Here is a 19138-nt window from a genome sequence, read left to right as displayed (position 1 = left end):
TATGGAAAATGCTATGGAGGTTCCTAAAAAAAGCTCAGATAATTCAGTTATTGCTTGTGGCTTGGTGCTGAATATTTTGTCACAAGATGCAGAGGGATTACAAGGGGAAGATAAAAAAAACCTTTGATGTCTAAAAGACTTGAACCACACTATCAACCAATGTGACCTAGTTGACATAAACTTTCCATTTAACAATAGCAGATGGCATAGTGTTTTCAAGAGCATAAGAAACATTCACCAAGAAAGACCATATTCTGGACCATTAAACAAATTTTAATATATTTGAAAGGATTGAAATCATATGAACTAAAAAGCTTCTGCACAGCAAAGAAATAACAAAAGATTTTTGTTGTTGTTATTGACAAAAAACAAACAAACTAAAAAGAGGCAATCATTGAGTGGGAGAAACTATTTTCAAATAATGCCTCTAATAAGAATCTAATGTCCAAAATATATAAAGAACTTATACAACTCGACAACAACAAAACAACATCGATCCATTTAAAAAATGAGCAGAGAACCTGAATAGACATTTCTCCCGAAAAGACACACAAATGGCCAACAGACGTATGAAAATGTGTTCAACTTTACTAGCTATTAGGGAAATGCAAAGCAAAACCACAATGAAATACCATCTCGCACCTGTTAGAATGGTTGTCATCAACAGGACCAGTAATAAGTGTTGGAGAGGTTGTGGGGAAAAAGGAACCCTCATACACTGTTGGTGGGAATGTAAACTGGTGCAGCCACAATGCAAACAGTATGAACGTTCCTCCAAAAATTAGGAATAGAATTACCATATTACCCAGCAACCTCTCTTCTGGGTATCTATCCAAAAATTTTGAAAACATTTATGTGTAAAGCTGCATGCACCCTGATGTTCATTGCAGCATTAATCACAGTGTTCAGGATATAGAAACAACTGAAGTGACCTTCAATAGATGATTAGTTAAAGATGTGGTACACATATATAATGGGATATTACTCAGTCATAAGAAAAGATGAAATACTAAATTTGCAACAACATGGTTGGATGTCAAGATTATCATGCTAAGGAAAATGAGTCAGACAGTAAAAGCTGAGAACCATATGATTTCATTTCTATGTGGGATATAAAACTAAAGCAACAACAAACATGACAAACATACAAGACAAATAGAAACTCATGGACATAGTTTAGTGGTTACTAGAAGGAAGCGGGGAGGGGAGAGATATACAAGATTAAAAGAGGTCAAATATATGGTAACAGAGGAGATTCAGCTTTGGATTTTGAACGTAGAATAAAATATACAGATGATATGTTATTGAGTTGTGCACTTGAAACTTATATAATTTTATCAACCAATGTCATTTCCAATAAATTAAATAAAAAATAGATAAAATGTAGATAAAGAAGAGGTGGTACATAGATACAAGGGAATATTATTTAGCCATAATAAGGGATGAAATATTGTCATTTAGGACAACATGGATGTATCTCGAGATTATCATGCTAAGTGAAATAAGTCAGACAGAAAAAAATTCAGAAGCATATGATTTCATTTATATGTGGGATATAAGACTAAAAACAACAAATGAACAAGACAAATGAAAACTCATAGACACTGACAATAGTTTAGTGGTTACCAAAGGGACTGGAAGGGGAGTTACATAAGAATAAAGAGGGTGAAATATATGGTGATGGAAGGAGATTTGACTTTGGATGGTGAACACACAATATAATATAAATCATGTATTATAGAATCATACACTTGAAACTTATATAATATTGTTAACCAATGTCATCCTAATTAATTTAATTTTAAAATGTTATTTTAAAATTACATAGTTAACTCCAAATAATTATTTTAAATGTACATGTAAAATTTAATGTATTTGTTTAATATTTCAGAAAAAAAGTTAATAATGATCAAAGAATTAAATTCCATTACACTTTACTAAAACCTAGGGAGGGAAATGAAAAGAAAGAAGAGAGATAAGGTTTATTTCAAATTCTATCTTATCACAAGAGAACAATATAAAATAGTTAGAAAAATCACTTAAATTATGATGTTTATAGAAAACTTGATTAATTCAAGGTGACAGAGAGCACAAATATTTAGCCCATATCTCCAATAACACTTAAATTTTTTTTAAATATGTGTTTTAAAAAGGTGACTACATCTATATCATTCTAGAAAATGAAAGGATTCAACAGCTGAAGAGACATTTTAAAGAAGCCTTTCAAAAAAAAAAAAAGGAAATGAATACTTCAAAATACACAGCTCAAAATACATACAGAAAAAAATTATACAAATGTAAGAGGATGTTTACACATACTATAAACACCAATGAAAACAAACAAAATATGATACTATTTCATTAGAGAATTATTTATTAACACTGGTTTTATTAAGTTTTAGGCTGCAAGAGCATTTTATCATATAATAGTAACACAAGAATTGCTCTCTTAGTACAGTGACATGTTTGTCTGGGAAAATATTCCAGCCTGAAAAAAGGCAGGCACATGAAAGATTAGCAGATAAAAATCTAAGGCACCCCCAACTTCCTTTGTTCTTGCTAGAAAGTAAAGGATCAATTGTATCATGTGCACAGAAAGGTGAAAAGGGTCATTCTAAGTAGTAGCCCCTAGCTCTACAAAAAGTTCAAGTAGATCTGACATATATATTTTTATTTTTTTCTTAAAAATTAAAAGCATAAGATCCTACATTTTTTGCTAAAGAGTAATAAAGGGGGTATTTGCATTATCATATACTCTAACATACTAGAAAGTTAGTGTTAAATCAAGTGGAAAATGCATAAAAACTTACATAAAGAAGTAGATTTAAAAAAAAAATGTGACCAGGAAGAGATAAAGTGTTTCCATTCATGAGGTAGACAACATAGTTTGGAAAAGATGATATTGACATGCACTGTTCAGGTTGGGTTCTGTTGAGATTGAGGCTCAAGCTGGAAGTGTTTCAATGGTTCACAGCATATGGGTTAAATGAGGTATTATGGACTACACAGAGCTTTCCAAGCACGTGGTACTATAGAAAGAAGTGCAGACATTTGTAAATCTGGGTCTCTCTCTCTGTCTCTCTCTCTCTCTCTCTGTCTTCCCCTCTGTCTCTGTCTCTGTCTCTCTGTGTATATGCATGTATATATGTATATATATGTATATGTATATGTATATATATGCATATATACACACATATTTTTTTCCAAGAATATGTATTTTATTTTATTAGTTTCAATTATTCAGTACATTGATTAGACATTTATGTAGTTTATAAAATGATCCCAACAATTGCCGTATTCTCCTCTGGCTCTTCACCCAGCCATTACATTAATGCTAACTGTATTCTCCTTACCCCCATGACCATCTATCAACTATTAATTTGAACTTCTTTAACCCTTCACTCCATTCTCCGAGCCCTACAATCCCACTCCCTTCTGGCCCTCACCAGATTGTCTTCTATATCTGTGGGTTTGTTTTTGATTTGTTTGTTCTTTTTGGTCCTTAGATTCTGCATATAAGTGTAATCATTTGGTATTTAACATTCTGTGTCTGACTTATTTCACTCACCATGATAATTTCTAGGTGCATTCATGTCATTGCAAGTGGTAGGATTTCATTTTTTTTTAACAGCTGAATAATATTCCATCATATATATGAACCAAAACTTCTTCGTCCAAGTCTGTTGGTGAGTATTTAGGATGCTTCCATATCTTGGCTATTGTAAATGCTGCTGCCATGAACAGAGGGTTACATAGATCTTTATGAATTATTGTTTTGGTTTCCTTTGGATAAATACTCAGAAGTGCAATTGCTGGGTCAAAAGGTATATCCATTTTTAATTTTTTGAGAAACCTCCAGACTGTTTTTTATTGTGCCTGTACTAGTTTGCAATCACACCAACAGTGTATAAGAGTTCCCTTTTCTCCACATCCTTGCCAATACCTGTTGTTCTTTGATTTATTGAGGATAGCCAATCTGACAGTCTAAGGTGATATTTCATTGTGGTTTTAATTTGCATTTCTCTGATAATTAGTGACCTCAAGCATCTTTTCATATGTCTGTGGCCATCTATATTTCCTTTCTGGAGAAATATCTGTTCAGGTCTTCTGCTCATTTTTTAATTGGATTGGTTTTTTATTTGTTGTTGAGCCGTACGAGTTTTTTATATATTTTGGATATTAACCTCTTATCAGATATATTATAAGTGAATATATTCTCCCAAGCAGTCGCTTATCTTTTTGTTTTGTTGTTGGTTTCCCTTGCTGTACAACAATGTTTTAGTCTGACTGTAGTCCAATTTGTTAATTTTTTCTTTTAATTCCTTTGCCCAAGGAGATGTATTTGAAAAGAAATTACCGTTAGTAATATTAGAGAGTTTACTGCTTATTTTTTCTTCTAGAAATTTTATGGTTTCAGGTCTTACATTTAAGTTTTTAATCCATTTTGAGTCTATTTTTGTCTTTCAGTGTAAGAAGGTGGTCCAGTTTTTTTTTTTTCTGCATGTATCTGTTCAATTTTCCCAGAGCCATTTATTGAAGAGACTGTCTTTACTCCATCATATACTCTTGCCTCTTTTGTCATTTTTAAATTAAATTTTATAAATATCATCTGTGTCTTAGAAAAGGTTTAAGTCTCTTGAATTTGTTCATTTATTCATTATTTCCTCTATTTATTTTTAATATTTTTTTATTTTTTGGTTACAATTGGCACATTACATTATATTAATTTCAGATATAGAATATAATGACTAGACATTTATGTAACTTACAATGTGATCACCCTGATAAATCTATTACCTATCTAACACTACATAGCTATTACAATATTATTGACTATATTCTTTATGCTATACTTTACATCCCCATATAACTACCAATTGTACTTCTTAATCATATCCTCTTTATCACTCACCCTTATACCCCACTCCCATCTGGCAACCAAGAAAATGTTTTCTGTATCTGAGTTTGTTTCTCTTTGCTTGCTCATTTATTCTGTTCCTTAGATTCCCATATGTATATGAAATCATCTGACATTTTTCTCTGTTTGACATACTCCACTAAGCACAATACCTTCTAGGTCCATCCATGTTGTTGTAGATGGCAAGGTTTTATCCCTTTTCATGGGTAAGTAATATTCCATTGTTTATATGTGCCACCTCTTTTTTATCCATTCATCCACTGTTGAACACTCAGGTTGCCTCCATATCTTGGCTATTGTAAATACTGCTGCAATGAACATATGAACATATGGATTATCATGTTCCTTCAAGTAACGATTTGGATTTTTGGATAAATACCCAGAAGGGAGATGACTGGGTCTTTTATCCTTTTATCTTGTTATAATCCTGTTGGGAGCCATTCTGTTAGGAGCTGGGGCAGCATTGCAAGATAAGGAAGTTGGCCTTGATGGGTCGGCCAGAGAGTCCGGGAACAGGGAGTCTCTGGAACAGGGAGGTGGGCTGCTAGAGGTTATGATAACACGCTGACTTGAACAAAGAGTGTATTGTGGCCAAGCAGTGCTTATGTAAGTCCTCTGTATATAAGCTGAGGAAAAATAAAGCTCAGGGTCGAGTCTTTGAGCTCATCCCTCTCGACCCCATCTTTTGTATATGTCTCTTTTTTTCTAATCCCGTCTGTCACTCAGGAGGCCCTGGCTCGAAGGTCGGCTGGCTCTGACAAGTGGCACCCGAACAGGGACCTGAGGAGGAACGGATCTGAGGACGCTGCCCCGCGGTAGGGTACCCGTGAAACAAGTAAGTTGGGGGCAGGGAGGCAATAGTCGAGAGTATAAACACGGGACAAGTAGGGAGCAAACAGCTTTTTGTTCAAATGCTGAAAACTATGTTAAGGGCCCGAGGGATGAGAGCTAGTGATAAGCAGCTCCACTCATTCTTGGCATTTGTGGAAAAAGTCTGCCCCTGGTTCCCCGAGGAGGGGACCGTGAATTTAGAGACCTGGAGGCGAGTGGGTGCACAACTTCAGGCTTATTATACTGCCCATGGGCCAACTAAGGTTCCTGTGGAAACCTTCGGCCTGTGGGGCCTTGTTCGGGATTGTTTGGATCCCGGTCATGAGACTACAAAAATGTCAGAACAGGTGCAGCCTACGGCTCCCCGTTGGAGGAGGAGGCGGAGACGAAAGAGGAGCCCCTTGATCCAGGGGATGCTGCAGAGCTAGAGGATGAGGCTGCTCGATATCACCATGATGATGATTGGGATGGAATCATGTTCTCTACTGAGGAAAAGGGAGACGAGGGGAAAGTGGAGGCCGCTTTGCCTTTGGATAAGGGAGGATGGGTAGAAGTGAAGTTGGTGGAGCTGGAGGATATGATCAAGCAGTTGCATGTGGGCGTGCGCCCTCCTCTCACAGATGAGGGGATAGTGCCGCCTGTGCAGCGAGGCCCTCGGCCTACGCCGACTCCTTCGATTATTGCGGGCCTGGATCCTCCTCCTCCACCACCTCCTGTAGAGAGTCTCTTTTCACCGCAACCCCCCACCCCCACCTGGAAGCGAGAGAAAGAAAAACATTGGTTACCTCCCCTTTGCAGAGGGCGGTGAGAGAGGGGCGAGAGCAGGGGGACTTAATGGAAGGGTTTCAAGCTTATCCTGTGCTGCAGCCTCCAGGACAGCAGCAAAGACAGTATTATGCAATTCCCTGGAAACAATTGAAAGAGCTGAAAACTGCTTGTGCTCAGTATGGTCCTTCCGTTCCTTTTACACTTACTGTTTTGGAGACCATGGCAGCTAGTCCTTGGCTGCCCCCTTATGATTGGAAGGCCTTAGCGCGAGCCTTCCTTATGGTGAGGGGGGGGGGATTTCTTGCTTTGGGCTTCTGATTATGTTGATATCTGCAGCAATACTGCAGACCTTAATGCTCAGGCTGGAAATAGGGTTACCTATGAGCAGTTAACAGGGGAGGGAGCTTACTGAGATTTGCAACAACAGATGAACTTGCCACAAGCCGCGTTTGCACAGATTCACTCAGCCGCACAGCGCGCGTGGAAAAAGCTGCCAAGTAATAAGAGATTTTCAGAAGATTTAACCAAAGTGCGGCAGGGGCCAGATGAGCCATATCAAGAATTTGTGGCCCGCCTCCTGGAGGCGGTTGCTAAAACAGGTGCAGATGAAGGAACTGTTACTTTGATTGCCAAGCATTTGGCATTTGAAAACGCCAATTCTGCCTGTCAGGCGGCGATTCGCCCCTACCGCAAGAGAGGAAATCTGACTGATTTCATGAGGATGTGTTCAGACATTGGGCCTGCATACATGCAAGCCGCATATATGGCGGCCATGATACAGGGAAAGCCAGTGCAGGAGGTTGTTGCACAACAGCGTCAGGGGCGCGGTAGAGGAAGGGGAAAAGTAAGTGTCGGAGGGCCTTGTTTTGCTTGTGGGAAAATGGGGCACCGAGCCGCCCAATGCCCCGGAAAAGGGGCTCCCCCTACATCCTCGTCACCTAAGGCGGCGGGGCTGTGTCCTCGGTGTCGTAGGGGATATCATTGGGCCCGAGACTGCCGGTCTAAAGTGGACGCTGCTGGAAAGCCTTTTGCCCCGCTCCGGGGAAACTGGGTGAGGGGCCCGCTCCAGGCCCCGAGACAATGTTATGGAGCATTCCCCGAGAACAAAGAGATTCCCCAGGCCAGGGGAAGCAATCCGTTCTTGACCTCGCTAGAACAACCCCAGGCAGCGCAGGATTGGACCTCTGTGCCACCTCCTACACAGTATTGACCCCTGAGATGGGGCCGCAGGCACTGCCCACAGGAGTGTTTGGTCTACTACCTACAGAAACGGTAGGATTGCTGTTAGAAAGAAGTAGTTGGACTATGAAAGGGGTGCAGGTATTTCCCGGAGTTATAGACTCCGATTATACTGGAGAGATAAAGATCATGGTCGGTGCGCCCGCTCAGATGGTTACCATTCAGCAGGGAGATCGAGTGGCTCAACTGGTGTTAGTGCCCCTAGTGCAGAAAGGGAAGGCTATGAGAACTACTACCAGAGGGGAAGGGGGGTTTGGTTCCTCTGATGCCTATTGGATTCAGGCTATTAACAATCGAAGACCTGAGTTAACTTTGTACATCAATGGAAAAGAGTTTCAAGGTATCTTAGATACAGGAGCTGATGTCTAAGTTCTATCTGACAAGCATTGGCCTCGTAATTGGCCCAAAACTGAGGCGCTGACCTCCCTCCACGGGATAGGGCAAGCGCAGAACCCCAGTCAAAGTGCCGACTTGTTGTCATGGAAAGATGCAGAAGGCCACTCAGGACTTTTCAGACCGTACATTATTCCTGGACTGCCTGTAAACTTGTGGGGAAGAGATGTAATGGAGAACATGGGAGTGTATTTATATAGCCCTAGCTCCGTTGCCAGTCGCATGCTGATGGATCAGGGCCTTTTGCCGTCCCAAGGTCTAGGAGTGCAATTCCAGGGTCAAAAAGGTCCAGTGCAAGTTCAATGGAGAGATCCTGCAGATAAATCAGGGCTGGAGTATTTTTAGCAGGAGCCATTGATTGTCCTGCAATTCATGCAGACCCGAAAGAGTGGAAGTCTGACGACCCTGTATGGGTTGATCAGTGGCCTCTTTCAGCTGAGAAAATCGAGGCTGCGAGTCAGTTGGTACAGGAACAATTGGACGGCGCCCACATTGAGCCTTCTAATTCCCCTTGGAATTCTCCAGTTTTTATAATAAAAAAGAAATCAGGCACATGGAGACTCTTACAAGATTTACAGGCTGTCAATAGCACTATGCAGATAATAGGGCCTTTACAACCGGGATTACCAAGTCCTGTGGCTATACCGCAGAATGCATATAAAGTAATTCTAGATCTTAAAGACTGTTTCTTTACTATCCCCCTTACGTCTCAGGATTGCCAACGGTTTGCTTTAGTGTGCCTTCTACAAATTTTAAAGAACCTATGAAAAGATATCATTGGAAAGTTTTGCCGCAAGGCATGGCCAATAGCCCTACTCTATGTCAGAAATTTGTGGCTGCCCCCTTGCAGGAGGTTAGAGATGCTTTTCCTCGGTTATATATGATTCATTACATGGATGATGTTCTTTTGGCTCACCCTGATGAGGGGAAATTGCTTGCAGCATATTCAAAACTGCAGAAAGCCTTGCAGAGAGCTGGTCTGATCATTGCCCCAGAGAAGGTGCAGAGGTATGCACCCTATGATTATCTAGGATATAGATTAGGGGAAGAAGGATTTGCTGCACAAAAGTTAGAGATTCGCAAAGATTCTTTGGCAACCCTTAATGATTTTCAAAAACTTCTTGGTGACATTAATTGGTTAAGGCCAGCTTTGAAATTAACTACGGGACAGCTCAAACCTCTTTTTGACATTCTTCGAGGAGATTCAGACCCCACGTCTTCATGATATCTGACTCCTGAGGGCCGCCAAGCCTTGAAAGAAGTAGAACAAGCCATTTCTAACCAATCTTTAGCAGACCTGGACTATGTCCAGCCATAGGGACTAATTATCCTTGCCACCTGTCATACACCAACAACAGTGATCTACCAGCAAAAACCTTTACGCTACCTGCACTTACCTGTATCACCTAAAAAGGTCCTTACTCCCTATTATACACTTGTCGCCTCCTTAGTGGCACAAGGAAGGCAGGAATCCGTGCAGCTATTTGGTCAAGAACCGGCGTATGTCTGTGTCCCCTACAACCTAGAACAGCAGCGTTGGTTGTGTCAACTTGTAGAGGATTAGGGTTTAGCATTCGGAGATTACCCTGGACAAATTAGGCATCATTATCCCTCAGATAAATTATTACAGTTTGTCAAGCAACACCCATTTGTGTTTCCCAGAGTAGTGCAGGATAAGCCCATTGTGGGGGCCATCTTACTGTTTACAGATGGTTCCTCTAATGGAATGGCCGCAATAGTCAGAAACTCGCAAAGAGCTGTTTGGCCCACTGGACTGCGGTCGGCTCAAGCTGTGGAGCTTACTGCAGTTTTGAGGGCCTTGCATGAGACCCCTAGTCCATTCAATCTCTACTCTGATAGCCAGTATGTAGTAACTGCCTTGTTACAAATTGAAACGGTACCTTTCATTGGCACCACCACCAGTGAGATTCAGCAATTATTCAGAGCCGTGCAGGCTGCAATACAGAAACGGGATCATCCCTGTTTTTTTGGTCATATTAGGGCTCATTCTGGGTTGCCTGGGCCATTGGCCCAAGGTAATGAAATTGCTGATCAGGGAACCCAAATTTGGCTTACTCAAGAGCAAAAAGCGCAAGCCTCTCATGCACTGCATCATCAAAACAGTCACAGCCTTCGACTGCAATTTTCTATCTCACGGGAAACAGCCAGACAGATTGTTAAACAATGTCCCACTTGCCCGCAGCATTTTTCAGTTCCTCATTATGGGGTTAACCCGCGTGGCCTGCTGCCCAATCATATTTGGCAGATGGATGTAACTCATGTCCCTGCCTTTGGAAAACTTAAATACCTTCATGTAACAATTGATACCTCTTCAGGATTTCTGCATGCCACATTACAAACTGGAGAGGCTAGTTCTCACTGCATATCTCACTGCCTTCGCAGCTTTGCTGTAATGGGTCTACCTAAGGAGCTTAAAACAGATAATGGCCCAGGGTATACTGGAAAACGTTTTCAAGACTTCTGCCAATTTTCTATTGTACATAAAACGGGCATTCCATACAACCCCCAGGGACAAGGTATCGTGGAAAGAGCCCATGGCACCATAAAAGCTCAACTTGAAAAAATAAAGAAGGGGGAGCTATACATGCAAACTCCCCAGAACATCTTGGCACATGCTCCGTTTATTATTAACTTTTTAATTTTGGATGCTCAGGGTCGTTCCGCAGCCCAGCGGTTTTGGGACCCGCAAAATCGGAGGGCTGGTGGCCTTGTCCGATGGCGTGACCCCCTGACAGGGGATTGGAAGGGTCCCGACCCCGTCCTTGTGTGGGGACGAGGACATGTTTGTGTTTTCCCGCAGGACCCTGATGGAGCGGGTGGCTCCCGGAGCGGTTGGCTAAATCTGCGCTTGCTTGCGTTTCCGCCCCTTATGTGCTTCTGTTAGGACCTGCCAATGGCGGAGCGGCCTCCTGCGGTTGTGGTTCCTGACAATGAGCATGGGGACTCTGATTCCGATGGCTGAGAGTGAACTCTACTGGGCTTACGTGCCTGACCCGCCAGTGCTGCATCCCACTACCTGGCAAAGTCCTGAGTTTGTAGTGCGAGTGAACGACACGCGCCTTCTGGATGGCCCGTCGGCTGGCGGAGTTCAGAAGCAAGAAGTGGCCTTTAACTATACTGGCCGAGGAACGGGACTGCCTGTTTGCTTTGCTAAAAATGCCAGTGTAACAGGATGTTTAAATGTGACTAGTCAATCTGTGTAGGAAGGGGCGCAAGTGGTGCGTCTCTGCGCCCCTGGTGGCTGGACTAGGGCTACCTGGAATGATACTAACCCTCCTTTCGCTTTCCCCCCTTGCGGAGCTGAGAATCGGAAGAACAACTATACCGTACTTTGGAGACGGTGTTATGGACCTACGGCTGGGGAGTACCAGATCCCTGGCCGTAATGGAACGATCATTGACTGGTCTAATAACCAGCATGGCCAACCAACACCTGCAGTGACTACTGAACTGTCCGCTGGATTGTGGGCCGCTTCCAAGGAAGGGCATATGCAGACGTATGCTTGGAAGATTGCGCCTGCCATGGACACCATTGTACAGGGGAGGGATCTTGTGGTAAATGAATCTGTTGTTGACAAGGCTAAAGCTGCGCTTGCTTGCGTTTCCGCCCCTTATGTGCTTCTGTTAGGACCTGCCAATGTTAGCTTTGGTGACCAGATATTCAATGTCGCCTGTGAAAACTGTACGTTGACATATTGCGTAGGCCCTTCCGAAAATGGCACCGTAGTCATGGTGCTTCAACAACCCTCATTCGTCATGTTGCCCGTTAATGTGACGGGACCATGGTATAGCGATCGGGGGTTGCAAGTGTTGAAGGAGTTAAAAGGGGCCTTGAGTCGCCAAAAAAGGGTCATAGGGTTGATTATTGCTGGTCTCACCGCGCTGATATCCATGATTGCAGCCGCAGCCACGGCTGCGGTAGCCTTAACGCAGGAAGTGCAAACTGCACATTATACTAATAATCTGTCAAGAAATGTAACTATGGCTCTAGGAACGCAGGAGTCTATTGATAATAAGCTAGAGAAAAAGCTTGATGCATTATATAGCTTGGTAATGTACTTAGGGGATGAAGTGCAAGGACTGAAGGCGCGCTCCCATTTGGAGTGTCATGCCCAATTTCAATGGATCTGTGTAACATCTAAGGTGTATAATCGCAGTAACCAAGGATGGGATCGCGTAAAAGCCCGTTTGCAGGGAGTGTGGCATCATGCTAATATCTCTTTGGATGTGATTCAATTGCATAGGGAGATCTTGAACCTCAAAAATGCGCCTGAGTTATCTTTTGATGCAGCCAAGGAAGCCTCTGACCTGTTACAGCAGCTTGCCGCCTTTTTCCCCTCTTGGTCTCCCCTGGGCCACCTGATAATATCTTTGCTCGCATTAGCATTATGCGTATTAATAGGCGTCTGCCTGGTTCCTACCATGGTAAAATGCATGATGAAAGCTCTGCTTGATGTACGAGCAGACGTTCATAAGCTACGCCTCCAAACGCGAGCACAGGTGCCCCGAACCTGAGGCTGGTAGTCAGCGACGGGTAAGACTCCACAGGTGAGAGGACCAACCTAAGACAGGGCATCATTGCAAGACTTTCATGTGCCGATGACGGGTAAGGCCTCAAGCCGTGTGGAGCAACCTAAGACAGGCACAGTCATCAGGGTCAAGTAAGGACTTGACAATTATTTTTTAAAGAATAAAAAAGGGGGAGATGTTGGGAGCCGTTCTGTTAGGAGCTGGGGCAGCATTGCAAGATAAGGAAGTTGGCCTTGATGGGTCGGCCAGAGAATCCGGGAACAGGGAGTCTCTGGAACAGGGAGGTGGGCTGCTAGAGGTTATGATAACACTCTGACTTGAACAAAGAGTGTATTGTGGCCAAGCAGTGCTTATGTTAAGTCCTCTGTATATAAGCTGAGAAAAAATAAAGCTCAGGGTCGAGTCTTTGAGCTCGTCCCTCTCGACCCCATCTTTTGTATATATGTCTCTTTTTTTCTAATCCCGTCCGTCACTCAGGAGGCCCTGGCTCGAAGGTCGGCTGGCTCCGACATAATCCTTAATCTGAAGTCTATTTTGTCTTGTATAAATATGCCTACCTTAGTTTTTTGTTTGCCTGTTTCCATTTTCATGAAACACTTTTTTTTTATTCTTTTACTTTCAGTCTGTGTGTCTTTCAATCTGAAGTGAGTTTCTTGTAGGCAACATATCTTATTTTCTTAACCATTCAGCCACCCTATCTGTTGATTAAAGCATTTAATCCATTTACGTGTAAAGCAATTGTTGCAAGTTATGTAGTTCTGGCCATTTTATTATTCACATTTTTCTCCTTTTTTCTTTTTTTTTCCTTTTTAAAGAAGTATCTCCAACATTTCTTGTAATGGTAGCATGGTGCTGATAATCTCCTTTTACTTTTTCTTGTCTAGGAAACTCTTTATGTTGCCTTTGATTTTAAATGATAGCTTTGTTGCATAGAATAATTTTGGTTGAATATCCTCATTTTTTTCATCACTTAGACTATTTCATGCAAATCTATTCTGTCCTGAAAAATTTCTATTGAGGGATCAGCTGACCATTTTATGGAAGGTCCCTTATAGGTAAATAACCACTTTTCTCTTGCCACTTTTAAGATTCTTGCTTGTCTTTTACCTTTGGCATTTTAATTCTGATGTGTCTTGGAATGAGGCTCTTTGTGTTTATCTTGTTTGAGACTCTCTGAGTTTGTATGTTTGTTTCTTCACCAAGTTAGAGAAGTTTCCTGTCACCGTTTCTTCAAATAGGTTTTCAATCCCTTGATCTCTATACAACTTTCGGTACTTCTAGGATGGAAATGTTGGTTTGCTTGACATCTCAGAGTTTCCTTAAGCTATCTCTTTTTATTTATATATTATATTAATTATATTATATATTATATTATTATTATATTTTATTTTATATTTTATTTTATTTTATTGCTGTTCTGATTAGATGTTTTCTACTGCCTTGTCTTCTAAATTTCTGATTTGATCCTCTGCTTCGACTAATCTATTGTTGAGTCTTTCTAGTGTATTCTTCATTTAAGTTATTCTATTCTTCATTTTTGACTGGTTCTTTTTTATGTTTTATGTTTTCTATCTCCACTTTTATGTTTTTAATCTCTGTGTTGAAGTTCTCACTGAATTCATCTGCTCTTTCTCAAAGTTCATTGAATATCTTTGTAATCAGTGTTTTGAACTCTGCATCTAGTAGATTGTCTCCATTTTGCTTCATTCTTTTTCTGGAGTTTAGTTCTTTTCTTTCATTAGGGACATGTTTCTTTGTCTTCCCACTTTGACTTCCTCCCTGTGTTTGTTTATATGTATTAGGCAGAGGTGCTATGTCTTCCAATCTTAGTAGAATGGCTGTATGTGGTAGTTGTTCTGTGGAGCCCAGTGGCACAGTCTCCATGGTCACCTGAGTCAGGTGCTCCAGGGATGTCCCTTGTATGGGTTGTGTGCATCCCCTGTTGTAGTTGAGCCTTGGTTGCTGTGTGCATGTTAATAGGAGGGATTAATCCTTAAGCTGATTGGTTGTAAGGACTGGCCAGTTACTACAGTGGAGGAGCCATGGTGTAGGGGTTGACCCTACAGAGCAGAATTCACTTTTGCAGGGATTTGGTGCCTGCTCTGTCTGTTCTTTGAGTGTGTTATTCTTGTATGTAACCCTGGGTGTTACTCCTTCTCAGACTCAAGCTGACCACCTGACATGCAGGCTGCGGCCTCATGGGAGTGGCCGCACCATAGGCCAAGTTCAGCTATAGACTGTACTTCCCAGGGCCACCTCACATGACCCACTAAGAAATTTGCAGATGGCTACCACCCATACTGTGCTTGGATGTGCCTTGAGAGGCCAAGCTGCAAACTAAGGCCAGCTGTCACTAGTGCTGGCCTTGAATGGGACAACAAGTTGAGTGGGACAGAATCTCAGGGAATCAACCAGAGTGGGGTGATCACATAAGCCAGGTTGATGGAGACTCAGATATTGGCAGCTGCCTGTGTCTGCAATCTGAGTGGGGGAGGGATTCAACAAAGGAATAATGTCCTTTGACAGCATTTGTATCTGGAAGAAAGCTGCCCCTTCAGCCCTTACCCTGATGACAACCCAATTCCTCCCCCAAATGTTCCTGGAACCTTCCAAGCTGCTGCCCTAGCACTGGAGCTCAGAGTGAGTGAGTGAGTCCATCAGCAAGCAAGTCTGAATGAGGACACTTTAAGAGTAATGCCTAGGGCTACAACTATTTTTCATCTCACTCAGCCATAATCTCTGCTGGTTTTCACAGCCAGAAGTTTGGGGAACTCCTTATCAGCTCTGGAACCCTGATCTGAGGAGCCTTGGGTGAGCCTAGGACCCCTTGCTCTTCCATGGGATCTTGGCAGCTGAGATCTCCCTTGCAATTTTCAACAGCCATGTGTAGGTGTAGAACCAACCAGTTCCATGACTCCACCCCTCCTACAAGCCTTGAGGTGGCTTCTTCTCTGTGTATCCAGTTGCAGGACTTCTGTTCATTCAGACTTTCAATGATGGTTATTCTGTGATTTAATTGTAATTTTTATGTGGTTGTGAGAGGAGGCAAGCCCGTCATCTACCTACTCCATCATCTTGACCAGAGCCTTGGTTCTTTCCCCCTATTTATTAAATAAATAGTTATTGAGATTTATTCTATGTAGTCATTTTACTACAAGCAAAGAATATAACAGAAGAGTAAATTAAGAATAGAGAAGGAGATATAAAGTCCTTATCCTGGTGAAGTTTAATGTGAATGAAAAGACTTATAAAACTGAATGTATCAATACAACTGTTATAAACACTGAATTTAGAACTACATAGTGCTGTGATAACAGATGATAAGAGGTATGGACCAAGACTAGAAGATCAGGAGGGATCCCCAGAAAGTGATAACATACCTGCTTTCTGAGGAACTATTAGGAGTTAACCTGAAAAAGAGAACACAGTATATGCAAAGACCAAGTAAGTACAGGAAGTATATCTTATCTGAGGAACTGAAAAAGACCACAATTCACATGTATTTCATAACAAACTTCTCAAATATCATTAAACTCTGCTTCTATTTTAAGTATATATTTTCTTTGAAAATGGGTAAAAGATATTTTAAGATATGATTATGCACTGAATTCCATGATATACTCTGATAAAAGTTACATCATGTTATTTCTAGGTAATGCATTCAGGATGCTGATTATCTGATAATAATGTAGTCCACTTGTATTAGCCTGCAGCATTTGCAAATTTCAAACTCAGTAATGGATGTTCCAGAGCTCATTAATCCATTAGTTCACTGAGGTACCAGGTTTATATGTGATGTTCAGCCAAAACTTTCTGAATGACAGCCTCTAAGATAAACTCTGAGTAACATGGAGTCTTTCTTCCATACCCCCCACCATGTTAAAGAGATGTGAGCTAAAGCTTGAGAACTTCATTTTACTACACCACCACCTAACAGGCCTCCAAAGGCCCTTTTAAACATCCAACTAAGCTTTTATTTAAGTTTTTTTTTGGTTATTGGCATGACACCCAGCCCTTAGGTAAGTAGAAATGTTCACAATGTATTCTAAGACCATACAGTCAAAAAGGTGCTACGTTCTGATTTCTCTAGTATAGGAAACTTTCAGAATATTATAGTGAGGAGTTTGGCTAATACTATCTCCATAAACAATGATAAAACTCAACAGTATTTTCAAAGGCAATCATGTAAAGACTCTGGAAATGCATCATAGTCATACGACAATTGAGAATTGCTTATTCTAGAAAAACTAATAAACCTGAGTAAGCACAGTTGAGGTTCTAATCAGAGCTGTTTCCATCATTTTTCCATGTTCACTACCCTTAGTGCAATTCTACCAGGTTAGAGAAGGCGATGAAAATCCTGCTGGAGGTGGCTAACTCAATTTAGAGAGGAGTAGAAAGAAACTCAAACTCAGGGGCAATATTTTAAAACCAATAGTAAACTCAAAGGCAAATGGAAATGTTTAACCTCCTAGCTAGCCTGAGGATGCAACACTGGCTGGGGTAAGCAATATACTAGCAACTAGCAAGAAAATTTAGAAGGAAATCCTGTGAAAGATAGCCATAGTGGGCCGTGATGATCTTCCACATATTCCTGGCAGTTCAAAAAGATGCCTACACGAGTAAGGTTGTATGCATGCATGCTCCAAAGCAATCAGAAATGACCAACTCCAGCTTTCAGCAGGTCCCTGGATAAACAGGACACTGTGCACATTTTATAAAGAGAAACAAGAAAGTAGAAAAAAAAGTAAATGTCAAAGCTGACTTGTAAACTTCCTGAACTTTGAATACACACCCAAACCCAAACAGAGATCTGTTGGCAAGGGGTAGAAGACTTACAGGCTCAGTATTTGAACACAGCTTACTAAACTATGCTGACACAAGAGTAATCCCTAAAAAAACAGGCTTAAAAAGAAAAACAAGAATTAAAAAAAATAGTAGAGACACCTGTGGCCACATACTGTCAGGGAATCAGACTATACAGAATTAGTCAAAGCAAGTCACTAAACATACATACAAAAAAAAATAAAGCAAGAGTAATAACCCTTGGGAGATCAGAATCAACATAGCATCATGCATTTTTTAGCAATATAAAAGGAAGCATAAAAATAAAGAAGAAAGTGTGACTATATACAGGACAAAAAGAAGTTAACAGAATTGTCTTTGATGTTGCTCAAGTGTTAGACATAGCAGAAAAACTTCAAAGCTGGAAAAAAATGAACGTTAAATATTTCAAAAAATAAAGCTCACATTTAAGAACTAAAGGAAAGTATGAAAGCAATGATGCATCAAATAGAGATTATCAATAAGTAGAAAATATTTTTTAAAAACTAAATAATAATTCTAGAATTAAAAGTATGGTAAATTTCTAAAAGATGTAAGCTAAACCTACCCAAATCGATTATATTTCTATATATTAATAATAAATAATTTTAAAATAAAATTAAGAAAACAATTTTATTCATAAAAGTCTCAAAAAATAAAATACATAGGAACAAATTTAATAAAAGAAATGCAAATAAAAACTAAAATATTTCTGAGAATAAAGATCTAAATAAATGGAGAAAGATTCTAGCAGTTACAAAAACACCAAAAAGTAAAAACTAAAAAGGATAAAATTAACAAAACTGTAATACCTGTATTCATTTTTCATCTAAATAAGTATTAAATAATTCATCTTTTTTTTCTGCCACTAAATCATTTTTTCCTGTATATTTTGCTTTGTTTTGTTTTGCTTTTGCTGGATATCATTTTGGATAAGTGGGGCTCAATGGAAAAATTTATACTATGGTATTATGTTTATTTAGAATGTTGATTTTGTATCTATCTAAATGGCTGAATTTTTTTACATTAACTTCTCTGTTGTTTAATCTGTTCTATAGAGAAAACAGATCAGACCAAAACAAAGTATAAACAAAATGGTATACATTTTCCTCTTCAATCTGTTAATATAGACAATTACATTAATGTATTTTCTAATGTTCAATTATTCTTACATTCCTGGTGAAAACTCTACATGTACATCTAAACGTGCTTTCATCCATAAGTAAAATTGGATAACAACTACTAGGTATTTGGTTTATTTGTTTGCTCTGTTTTTATATGTTTCAAGTTTTTTTTTTTTTTGTCAAGTGAGGAGTCTTTTTGTTATGATATCCAAGACTCATAAAATGACTACAGTTTTTATTGTCCTTTTTTTATATCCTGAAACTAATCAATACATCAGAGCTTAGGACCTTTTAGGTTAGTTATAACTGCTATCAGGTTCAAATTTTTTATGGTAAATGGTATACTCAGCATTTTTTATTCCTTTGAGTCTTATTGTAGTCATTTATAATTTTCAATATAATTTCCATCTCATTTTGACTTCAAATAACTTGAAATAAAGTTATGCCTCCTTTTATTCATTTTTACTCTTTACTACATCCATTAGCACCCA

The 19138-nt window shown here is 40.2% G+C and overlaps 1 protein-coding gene across 2 annotated transcripts; it reads left to right on the top strand.

Moving 5' to 3' along the window:
- The first annotated feature begins 5512 nt into the window (after positions 1 to 5512).
- On the top strand, positions 5513 to 13203 carry LOC107502731 (endogenous retrovirus group K member 13-1 Env polyprotein-like). Of its 2 annotated transcripts, none has more exons than XM_036235173.1 (3): positions 5513 to 5524; positions 5645 to 5753; positions 11055 to 13203. In XM_036235173.1, exon 3 carries the CDS (start codon positions 11659 to 11661, stop codon positions 12682 to 12684), a length of 1026 nt encoding a protein of 341 aa, XP_036091066.1. In that variant the 5' UTR covers positions 5513 to 5524; positions 5645 to 5753; positions 11055 to 11658; the 3' UTR covers positions 12685 to 13203. The 2 variants fall into 2 exon arrangements, with proteins under 2 accessions (XP_036091066.1, XP_036091065.1); XM_036235172.1 differs by having other exon boundaries at positions 10971 to 13203.
- Positions 13204 to 19138: the final 5935 nt, after the last annotated feature.

The sequence above is a fragment of the Rousettus aegyptiacus genome, unplaced genomic scaffold, assembly GCF_014176215.1.
Source record: "Rousettus aegyptiacus isolate mRouAeg1 unplaced genomic scaffold, mRouAeg1.p scaffold_m13_p_17, whole genome shotgun sequence".
Lineage (NCBI taxonomy): Eukaryota > Metazoa > Chordata > Mammalia > Chiroptera > Pteropodidae > Rousettus > Rousettus aegyptiacus.
Note: the sequence above shows the minus strand (reverse complement) of the source record. Positions and strands in the feature narration are given on the sequence as shown.